Source organism: Cicer arietinum, chromosome 1, assembly GCF_000331145.2.
Source record: "Cicer arietinum cultivar CDC Frontier isolate Library 1 chromosome 1, Cicar.CDCFrontier_v2.0, whole genome shotgun sequence".
Taxonomy (NCBI): domain Eukaryota; kingdom Viridiplantae; phylum Streptophyta; class Magnoliopsida; order Fabales; family Fabaceae; genus Cicer; species Cicer arietinum.
In genome coordinates this window covers 50,103,820-50,115,759 of record NC_021160.2, presented here as the reverse complement: position 1 = coordinate 50,115,759, position 11,940 = coordinate 50,103,820, and the positions used below count along the sequence as shown (strand labels likewise).

The following is an 11,940-nucleotide window of genomic DNA, read 5'->3' as shown; positions in this document are numbered from 1 at the left end:
TGTTTTCTTTAAATAACAATTTATGTGTTGCAGTGGCTAAGTATGCCTTCCTTAATTTCATGGGATATTTTGATTAGAATTTTTTATCATTAATGGTAATGGGATTAATGGAAAAATAACATAAAGTATTTATAAAATTAGTCTTTAAATAATATTTATAAATATAAAAGAAAAAAAAAATCACATTAGATGGCACGTAAATTAAATAGTCATATTGGCAATATTGGTAAAAGATTTGGGCGGCAGGTGAGTATCTATATAGTTTAAAGCATATAATAGTGAAATTTCCAGAAATAGTTGATGATATATATATAGCTGAAAAGGAGTTGTGGGCATATCCACTACGTATTTAAGTCATCTCATAAACCCTGCGTATGCAACCCTTTTATTTCTGATGTCTAATCTCTAATTACCTTTACCCAACTTGGCGTAATGAGGAATGAAAGTGTCACACAAGTTGTTTCTTTATATAGAGAAATATCATTGCCAAATTCATTTTGTTTGCTTTAAGGCGCATGCACGTGTACTAAGCATATGCTTAGTTTCCTTTGGAATATATCCAACATTCTTCGGCTAATAATTGGAGTATTCTTATATTCTTTTATAAATGTATTTGCTTGGTATCAAAAACCTCATAGTATCAAAGAGTAATTATATTTATATTGTAAACCATGTTGAACCGGATTATGCAATATATTTTTGTAACACTTACACAATTAGTATTCTTCTGTCAAATTTTTAATTTAATGTATGTTCTAAAATTCGTTATAATCCAACCATATTTTGTTTGTATTGTGACTTTTTTCTATGTGTGTTTTATATATTTTAAATCATTCTAATAGTCTTATTTTCATTTCAAAAAATATGAAGAAGCTAGGTTCATATTTCATACTAGTAATTACATATAGGCACAACTTGTAATAGATGAATACGGTACCCCTAACCCATGGCTCCTTTTCTTTTCACCCACAACTTTACCCACTTTCATTTCTAAAAATAAAAATGGAATATTTTGATAGGTAGTCGATTTGTAGGGTATTGGTACTATATTGTGGTGGACTATAATGTGAAACTATATATTGATTGAAATGTAGAGGAGAACGAGACGATGAAGAATGTATAGTTTGTTGAAGGAGGATTTCTCCGACTATTTCGCAAATGGAGATAAACTGGAAAAAAAAAAAAAAAAGAGGAAAATGAAGAAAAAAAATAGTGTAAAAGAAATACCGTAGAATTTAATGAGACTTCAAAGTTCAATGGTACAACCTCCAAATTCAATTATAAGCAAAATTAATCAATTGCTCATATATTAATATCAATTAAGAATAATGGTTAATTTCATTTAATTTTTTGATGCACTCAAAATTAATCACATCTCCTAAACTTCTCATACTTTTCATATATCATTTTGTATTGAAACTTCTTACATTTCATATATCATTTTCATAACCGCTCGAATCTGCTATGATTTTCACAGAAAAAATTCACTTTAATCGAGTATAGATTTTTTTCAAAATTAAAACTTAGAGACGTGCATTGCTAAATTTTATGTCTCATAAGTAACTAGGCTAATGCAGATTTTTCTCAATTAATGCAAGAGTTAGGGGAAGACAAAATTCAACCCGCCTCCATTCCGTTGCCAATTTAAAACTTGTTACATTAAAAGATAGTTTGATAATAATAAAGTTAAATAAAATAAATTAGTTAAATTTCGTTTATATTCAATCTACTAATTTTTTTATTTTTTTATAATAAAGTTTAGAAGAAAAACATATAAGTTGATAGAGTACCAATACTCTACAATCAATTAGGTACTTCAAAATTTACCTTAACCACATATAATTAGAAGAAAGAAAAATATCACTAGATGAGAAAAAACAGTATTTTTGTCTAAAATTATACATTTTTTCTTTGGATAAAATATTTATTGTTTGGATATAGTACCTCCAAAATGGAATTGAGGTTGAAAAAATCGAGTCATTTGCATAATTCAAACCCATGGCTCAATTTGGGGATTTGAGAATGACACCTTAATCAAATCTATATAATCATAAATTTTTACGAAAACACGTGTCTAGTTTATTATTGGCTAAGAAAAGTTACTAAATGCTATTATAATCTACTAAGCACCTTTAAGATAATCTACTTTATGATAAAAGTTCTCGTTTACCCCACAAGTAAAAAAAGATATAATAGTTTATTGAACACGATATGCAAGTAGCCCGAATCACCATGCTAAGGTTTTGCATTAAAATGAATCTAAAAAAGAAGGGTAATGCATTAAATTGCTTTGGTGATGATTAATTAAAATCTACCCAAACCACATGGTCGTTAATGCATGCTGCACCCCCTTATTATAGATGAACAAAATCTAATTTCTTTTCAGTGTTTCAGAAGAAGCATGATGTGATTTTTTATTTAATTAAATTAGTTGGTAGAAAAGTGTAAGAATGCAATGAGAATGCACAGTGGATGTTGTTCCTTATAGCGAAATCACACATTTCTTAATAGTGAAAAGTGAAAAACCACAAAAAGTACAGATAAGAAAGAAACCAAAAAAGCTGTTAGATGTCATTATCATAGGCTTCAAAAGTTATGGGTACAAGAGATGCCAATTGAGAGTTACCTCTCTACCATCCACCACCTTAATCATACCTCATCACTACCGACTAGGGTTGTTATGTACTATCAAACCTCTTCAATCACTTAGGATACTTCATACCACATGGATATATGTCAAAACACAATTGCATACTCTTTTACTTTTTCTTTTTAGACAACATTAATTTTATTTTTTAAAACATACAATTATTTTTTATTTTTTTTATTTGATTAACTTTTATATAAATTTATTCAAATACAAAATATTATCTACAAAACTAATTTTAATTCAAAATTCATTTTTAGTTATGATAGAATTAAATACACATACTTTTTTAATTTTATAATATAAGTAAAAATAAGTTAAAAATTTAATATATTTAATCTTAATTTTATAATTAATACATCAACTTTTTAATTATTGTTTATATTTTATGATGGAGAGTATCTTGTTAACCAACAAAGTTTTTGTTGTTACTAATCACAAATTGAAGAGTATATATTAGATAGAAGAAAGTTGAGGGAGTTAGTTGTTAAACTCAAAAAGATATGACCCTCTCATATAGAGTTTGAAGACAAGTTGTTCTAATCTTACATTTTCATTTGTGGGGCTAAAAAAAGACCAAAAGATCTTTAATCTCTTCTCTCTCACCACACTCTGCCACTCTTTGCAGAACCATTTACAAGGCTCTCATAGCCCAAAAAGGTACCATTTTTCTTCTTCTTCTTCTTCTTACTAAATTTTTTCTTTGCAGAACCTTCTGAACTCATGTGACATAGATCACTGAGTTCAATGTCCTATTATAGTTTCTGTTTTTACCCCTCCCATTATACTCAATGTTCAAGTTGAAACTTTTAAAAAAATTCTGCATATTCTTCAGAAATTTTTGAGATTTTTACATAATAAAGAACACCAACAATCTACTACTAATTTATTCTTATGTCCTTTTACTATCTTATAGCACATGAGTTGGTTGCATATTCCATAAAAAAAAAAAAAGCATTATGTAATTCACTTTTTTGTATCTATATTTATATTCATTCACATGATATGATTTTTTGAGTGCTATTGGTATTGCAAGTAGTTTTATTGAATAAGGAATATTGAAAGATTGCTATTACAATTTGAGAATAAATGAGTTGTTTTACACTCAGAACTAATAATAACTGGTCAAGACAACAAGTAATTAGATAAGTGTCTTTGATTTAAAAATTGTTAAATATGACGTGACAGATTGAATAGTACTGAGTGGAAAGTTGTTTTGCGTTGTGAGTGCAATACCTTACACGTTTTGGTTTTGGGATCAACAGAAGTGACATAATTCTGATTAGATGCAGATGAATTATCCACATGAAGAAAAGGTTTAAGAAATTCAACACCAATTAGAAAAGAAAGATTAAGAGATAAAAGAAGGCCACACAAAAAGGAAGGAAAAAAAAGAATCAAGCTCTTAGTGGTTGTCATTATCACCAACTACACAAACAAGTGCACAAAAATCAAAATACAAAGAACAAATTTTGAAGCATACATTAATTCAAGTGGCATAAAATTTCACACATATAAAAAATGCATATGCAAGAAGTAGAAACAGAAACAGAATAGAAGCACTTTTTCAATTTAAAAGGCAAAAAATACATAAGACTAATGGGAATGAAGAGCACTGGGGGAGAAATAGTTCAAGTTCAAGGAGGCCACATTGTTAGATCAACAGGTAGAAAAGATAGACACAGTAAAGTCTACACCGCGAAAGGACCTCGCGATCGACGAGTTAGATTATCAGCACATACAGCAATTCAATTCTACGATGTTCAAGATCGTCTCGGCTACGACAGACCGAGTAAAGCTGTTGATTGGCTGATCAAAAAAGCTAAATCAGCTATTGACAAACTTGCTGAGCTTCCACCATGGAATCCAATTCCTAATAATGTCACAGAAGAGTTACAACAGGAAGAAAATAATGCAGGAACAAGGGATATGGTTATTGCAGCAGAAAATTCAGAATCTTCTGGTTACAATTTTCAGCTACAAGACACAGAAAATCACCATAACCATTCAGCTTTCATTCCTTCAAATATTGATACTGATGCAATAGCTTTTTTTCCAACAAGTTCTGCTGCATCATCCATAAACTTTCAAAGCTACCCTTCTGATATAATCTCAAGAACAAACAACTCTATACAGGATCTTGGTCTTTCTCTTCATTCATTCCAAGACCATGGAATGATGCATGGACAATCTCAAGAAGGTGGTAATCATCAAACAGGTTCAAATGACCATCATCAAACACTTTTCACTGATTCAAATCCTGTTGGATTTGAGGCTAATTATCATAGGATTGTGAATTGGAACAATGATGATCACAGAACTGGATTCATGGTTAATTCAGCTCCATTTCTTAGCCAAGGTTCTGCATTTTCCCATAGGGGGACCCTTCAGTCCAGTTTTTCGCAATCGCTTCGTCCTTGGAATGATATTCCGATGGAAACTTCGTCAGTGAATCATAATCAGAAGTCTCAACAGATTCAACAAGCTTCAATCTTTGGTAGCAGATTTCTGTCTGATGCTTTGCCTGGTTTTTGCATTCCAGCTAGAATTCAAGGTGAGGATGAGAGCCATGTTGTTGTTTCGGATAGGCCATCATCTTCTTCTAATTCTCATCATTAACCATAAACAAATATCAACTCAAATCTTCCTTTTTCTATCAGGTATTCCACTAACTACTTTCTCTTTCAAAACAAGTTTGAAGAATGGCCAAAACTGCCAGTTGTAGTTTAAATTGAATTTATTTATGAAACAGTTTCAGTTTATTTTAAATAGTTTATAGCTAAGTATTTATATAATAAACAACTATGCTATAAATTTAATTAAATAATTTATTCAATCAGGACCATAAAATTTAATTAAACATCTAAGCTATTTCACATGCAGAGATTAGATTAAGTTAAGAGAGTTTGTATACATACTGATAACTCCTTTTTACATTTCTCCCTTTAATCTTGTTATGCAGGGCAGGGGCAATATTGTCTACCAGATATGAAAACATGAGAAGATTAAGATGGACACATATTGATGATAAACAAAACTTGTCTTGTTAGATTCAACTTTTCTGTGGCTTTATTTATTTTCTCTCCTTATTGTAGCCATTAACATTGGTGCTTTTTAAATTTTCAAACAATTGAAAGTGGGTTTCACTAGTTAAATCAATGCTGCTAGATGTATTTAATTACTACTATGTATTGTTTCATGATAGTTTGCTCAATTAATATATAGCATTGATGTTGATTTTGTTTTGATCCTTATTGTGTGGTTAAAAGAAGAATAAAGCATTGTTCATTTTTCCAATATAAAGAAAATGACTAATCCGAGACTTATGGTTTAAAACTTAGTGTCGTAGAACATTGATTATATATTGCATGTCGATTTGAACAATATCAGAAATTTAATGGGGGGTGAATGTGTAGTAATAATAAGAGTATAGGACGGCTAATAATAAACAATTTGCTGGTCCATTAGTTTGAATTTCGTACTGGACTACGTTAGCATGTGGAAAATTGAATTGGAAAATTGATTTTGCTATTCTATTCTATGTTCTAGTAGAGTCTCATTACCGATATTTTATGTTCTATTCATTAATGAAATTCAATTTTACGATTTGTTTAAGATAATTCGAGTTTTAATCTTTATTGAAATAATTTTTTATTAAGTTTTATTTACTCATTTATGAAAAAACTAAATAAAATCCAGTCTAATACTTCATAATTAAACTTGTCCTTCAAATTACCACTTATACTCCCTTTTCCTTAGGTGTTAGAATTTGAATGAACATTTAATATCAAAATCGATCATCTTAGATTTAATTTAAATAATTGTATTTTATTATTATTTATTGGATTTCACACTATATTAGTAGTTATATTATTTTTTACTTTAACCAAATTATTTTCAGAAAATGTGATTCTAATAAATTCAGAATTTACACTATAACAATAATATTATCTTAAAAAATAGAAAGTATTTTCATACTTTGTAGTATTATTTTTTTTATTGTAGTTTATATACTTGTTTTAATAATATAAAAAATCTAATATTTAAAAAAAGTTATTTTTTAAGGAATTTTAAAAAATACCAATACGATTGAATCGAACTAAACTAGTTCGTCCTTGATCACTTTAATTTTATTTTAATTTTTATAAAAAAATAGCAAAAATAGAACAAAATCAACTATTTTTATTAATTTGAATTTGTTTTCTCTTGAAAGCCGAAACAATAAACAAATCAATAATAATTGATATTACATATTCACATCACAATAAATGATGGAGTACGAATTTTATTGAAATATCTACTCTTAGATAAATGTAGGAAAAATTACACTTACCTTTCCTCATACTTAATCAAATGATACAGATACAGCCTCTAGTTTTCACTTCACACTAACCTCCCGTGTGACTAACACCAACAACCAACCATTACATAAAAAAAATAACTCCGTGTTCTTGTTTATACATTGTTTTCCCCTATAATCTAAAACACTCATCACTTTCTCTTATCATTCTCTTCATCTTCGAGCATTAAAATATGGAACGGCTCTGAAATTTTGGACATCGTTGTTTCCATTATCTTCCTCTATGTTTTGAAATGTTACTGGAACACATAATTTAATATAAAAAAGGACATAAATACAATTCTGTATAATATTTATAGGATTTTCTCAATTTCCCTTTGGGCTTAATTCAATTTCCTTGTTTGTTTGCTGTTTTTGGGCTCTGGCCTTTATTCTGCTTGTTGTAATTGGGTCTGACCCATTATCTAATTAAGACTAAAACCTTTTTTATTAACATAAATTTTTCATATCTTACTTTTTGTTACAAGTCATACGTTAATGTTATTTAATCTAAAATGTAAATATTATTATGATTAGGATAATAATGTTAGTAATATACTCTACGTACATTCATAGCATTTTTAATATATCTATTGTATTCACAAAAGTTAATAAATTAAATTGTAGTTTTTGTTTCTCTATTTTTATCAATTTATGGAATTGATTTTCGTATTTTAAAATTCGATAATTTTGATCAGTTATTCATATTTTTGAACTTAAACAAATGATGATGCAACATATTATAAATAACATGTCATACAATCTCATAATTAAGAATCATCTAGATAATTAATTATTACACGTCTTTGATTAAATTAAAAAATAAATAATTTTTGAAGTTGAAACTAAAGATTTTAAATTAATTATATTTATATCTATTATATTTATTTTCTTTTATTTTGATTAAGTCGGTGTTATTTAAATTACTATTTTACACCTTATAAAGAAAATAACAATTAATATCCTAGAATTTTAAATATTATTTAAGTATGATCACGATAGACATAATCTCTATTATAATTTATCAATTTCATAATTTTCTTATTTTAGTAATAGTAACGTGGAGGGCGATACTTTATGAACTTAAGGATTCAAAGTCAACTCACAACGAGTCCCTACTTTCCTTTTCTTTTTTAGATGCATAGATTAATTGCGTTTGCATTTATATAATTAAACGATTTTGTTCACATTAGCTCCAAGATTTCAAAAATACAAAATTAACACGTGAAAGAACAAAATTAAAAAACTATTAAGAAGAAAACATTGATTTATGATTTACGCCTATGGAAGGTAAATTATTTGGTGTCCTGGAAAAATTAATTCAAAATTTAAATTTATTTAAAATAATTAAATATAAAAATAACATGACATTAAATAATGAATTTAATTGATATATACTAACATCATAAAGATATTATTTATATTACGAGTAAATCATAACTGTCAAATTATTTAAATTATTTAATGTTTATTTTTAAAATCATACATTTGAATGATTATTATATCTTGATAATATAAAATATTTTATATTGATAATATAAATAATTGAATATTGAAAGTTATAAATCCACCATTGATGTTTGACACCACAATGTCATTTGATCTTAACATTTTTATATATAATGAAAATGAGAAGTTTTTAAATATTTATTTTCTTATAATGTTTCCTTTCATTAAATTATTCATTTTACAATATTTTTATCATTTCTTACTCAAGCAAATAACTAAACAATTTTAAATAACATATAAAATTTTATAACTTTCATCATTTTTATAAAAGATACACTTTTGATTTAACCCTCAATATTTGAAACAATTGATCTCTAATAATTTAAAATTAGATCGAGAAATAGAAATTGTTTTAGATAGAATTCAAACCCAAATTTCCATTATCAATTTATCCTAACAAATTATGCTTAGCTAGTAAATAACTACAATATTCATGGCAATTAACTAGTACATTTTTTCCTTTCATATAGTTGTAGTGATCTCAAGTCTAACTATCAAACAAGTAACAGTCGCCTACAACTTCCTCGTTCCCATTAATTTTACCATAATACCACTTAAACGTCAACATTCAACGGTCAAAACACTTGAAAAATTGGGAGTTTCTTGTTATTTAAGGTCACATACTTTTAAAATAAATAAAAAATCGTCACATACTTTTATAGTCACAACGAGAAAAGACATTATAGAGACTTTGCCACATTATTCTTGACTTCACAACACGCATTTCACACAACACCAACCCAAGTCAAATACTCATTTACCAAAGAAAAACCAAACCTTAAATATTTCTTCATTTCCTATCTCACACACAAAAATATGAATAACTTCGATGACGATCGAAACCATGATGGATATAATAACTTTTATCCATTCGGGAATTCCCATGGTGATCATAACAACGATTTCAACAAAAAAATATTGTTAACCGCCATAGTTTCTTTATCACTAGTATTAATTTTAGTGTTCGCTCTTCATCTCTACGCCAAGTTCATTTTCCGCCGTCAAGCTCGCCGGAGAGCCGCCATTCACCACCTCAGCGTCACCGTAGCTCAAGCTCACGCTCAACTCGCCGAACAGCAAAACACCGGACTCGACCCTTCACTCATCAACTCTCTTCCCACTTTCATCTTCAAAAGAAAACAACACAACCATGTTTCAAATTCCAATGTTGTTGAATGTTCTGTTTGTTTGAGTGTGTTTGAGGATGATGAAATTTTGAGGTTGCTTCCGAAATGTAAGCATAGTTTCCACGTCGGTTGTATTGATACGTGGTTAGCTTCCAAGTCCACGTGTCCGGTTTGTCGAACCAAGGTTGAACCGCGGCTTGAACCGCATCCACGTGAGGGTCCCACTTTGTTTGAATTTGAACCACTTTCGGAAGGTACGTCGGATGGTGGTGTTAGTGGGTCTCCCAAAAATATTTCACGGTTGAGTTCTTTTCGGAGAATTCTTACTAGAGAAAGATCTTCTAGGAGAATCCAACCTTCTAGTGCTTGTGATGATATTGTTCTTCCTCATGATTTAGAGAGACAATAATTATATATTTAAATTGTACTTACAATTGTCATTAGAATTTAACTGCAAATTTTTATATATATTGCGAAAATGTTCGTAATATTATGATCCCAATTATAGATATTGCAATTTAAAATGATGGTAGTGGTTATTAATTATTATTATTGATTTGTTATTAATGAGACATCGTATATTGTTTTGCCATAATTGGTAGTAGATAATGCTAGGAGAAAGGGGTCGAAAAATTGATGATGTAATTTTGAAATTTTCTGTACAAGTTAGTCAAAATATGAGCGGTTTTGGTTTTGGTGTTGAATTTGAGCAATCTTATATTAATATTTTAGTTTTGAGAAAGGATTTGGTGTTTGGTAACGTGGGTTAACGTAATATAAAACGAATGCTAGCTACAAGTAGTATATAATATGGGCTGGTTAGGTGGTTGCTCCATGTGAATGTAAGCTTAGCAAATGTTTAACAACTGATGATTATTTTTTCTTTTTAAATTTTTTTTTTTTTTGTAAAAAGGTTTTGTTTTGTTTTATCGGGGCATAAATGAACTAATTTGGCGGGGAAAGTCGAGAATCATGGTCCCAATATTTGGGATTTGTGTTGACTTGCTCATGCAAATGTTGTATAAGGTAACAATTGAGTGGGTGGAATCTCGGATTTATGATACTTGTTTTTATCAAATTTGGTAGTAGTATTTTCATCTAGTTTATTGGTCCCTCTGATATGGACCAACATAAAAGGCATTATGAACTCTCAAATTTTACTATGCTGGTTCATCTATTTTTTAAAGAATTTAAAACATAGTACTCCATTTATCTTGAATAAAATATAATCAAAAACTATATTAAAAAATTAATATATTTACTTAAAAATCAAGCTCTTTTAAATATTTGTTATATATTTAATTTTAGAGTAAAAGAGTCTTATACGTGTGAGATTTATTATGGCAAGAAGAGAAATGTGGAGCTTTGTTTGGCAGAGAGTGTGATGACCACAAAAGGTGTATGGTGATGTTGAGCATCATACAAAAATATATTCTTTACTCAATACCATATAGTCATGCATACACCTATAATTTAACAAATATCTTATTTTACCTTTTTGCATTTCATAATAAATAAGAAAAACCCCTTTTGTAATTTATTTATTTTACTTTTTAATTTCTTGATTTGAAATTTGTAAAAAATATTAAATTTTGTTTTGAATTTATCCTTGATTAGACTGGTTAGACCACAACTTGATTGTGGCTAAACTTTTTCTATTTAAATAAATTTCAAAAAAAATGAAATTTTGGATTTTTCAAAAATTTAAAAAATTTGAGTAAAAAATTCAATACTAGATTATTATAAATAGGTTTCAAAATTGAAATATTTGGAAGTAATTTCTTTATGGATTTCCCAAAAATTAAAATTAAAAAAAAAAAAAAAAACCTAGAGTAAAAAGTTTAATATTTGATTTTTCTGAAAAAAAATTCAAATGAATTTAAGTATTATCTAAATACTGAAAAGGCTATTTTGAAATTTCACATGATAATTTTCACGGATTCTAAATTTTTCTCATCGATGTATTTATTTCAAGTCTTAACAATTTAACCACAAAATTTAAACACCCTATCTTAGACATATATAAAATACAACTAAAATTAATGTTAACTTGATCCAAAGAGATAATAAAATAAAAAAATGTATTCATATTGTCGCGTATCAAATTTTGATGTCTGAAATATTTTTTCTAACAAATATGTTTATGTACTTTTCATATTGTTTTTAACTTAAAATATGTATGTAACCAACAGACCCAAATTTTTTTTTGTATATAACCATTAGTATTATGATCAATATGCCTGATTTCATTATACCAACAAAAAAATGCCATGTTTCGCCTCTATTGTAACAAAAAAAAATGTTCTGTTTCGATTTAG

The 11,940-nt window shown here is 28.0% G+C and overlaps 2 protein-coding genes across 6 annotated transcripts; both read left to right on the top strand.

Annotated features, from left to right (window-relative positions):
- The first annotated feature begins 3,125 nt into the window (after nucleotides 1–3,125).
- On the top strand, nucleotides 3,126–5,895 carry LOC101506032 (transcription factor TCP4-like). Of its 5 annotated transcripts, none has more exons than XM_004487123.4 (3): nucleotides 3,126–3,307; nucleotides 3,940–5,307; nucleotides 5,610–5,895. In XM_004487123.4, exon 2 carries the CDS (start codon nucleotides 4,247–4,249, stop codon nucleotides 5,264–5,266), a length of 1,020 nt encoding a protein of 339 aa, XP_004487180.1. In that variant the 5' UTR covers nucleotides 3,126–3,307; nucleotides 3,940–4,246; the 3' UTR covers nucleotides 5,267–5,307; nucleotides 5,610–5,895. The 5 variants fall into 5 exon arrangements, with proteins under 5 accessions (XP_004487180.1, XP_004487179.1, XP_004487178.1 ...); XM_004487122.4 differs by having other exon boundaries at nucleotides 3,934–5,307; XM_004487121.4 differs by having other exon boundaries at nucleotides 3,913–5,307.
- A 3,308-nt stretch (nucleotides 5,896–9,203) lies between these two features.
- Nucleotides 9,204–10,324, top strand: LOC101507221 (RING-H2 finger protein ATL40-like). The gene has a single exon (XM_004487124.4). It carries the CDS (start codon nucleotides 9,312–9,314, stop codon nucleotides 10,029–10,031), a length of 720 nt encoding a protein of 239 aa, XP_004487181.1. The 5' UTR covers nucleotides 9,204–9,311; the 3' UTR covers nucleotides 10,032–10,324.
- The last annotated feature ends 1,616 nt before the right edge of the window (nucleotides 10,325–11,940 follow it).

What these genes read in the sequence shown, in the direction of transcription:
- LOC101506032 (XM_004487123.4), top strand. Translation starts at nt 4,247, where the DNA reads ATGGGAATGAAGAGCACTGGGGGAGAAATAGTTCAAGTTCAAGGAGGC.
- LOC101507221 (XM_004487124.4), top strand. Translation starts at nt 9,312, where the DNA reads ATGAATAACTTCGATGACGATCGAAACCATGATGGATATAATAACTTT.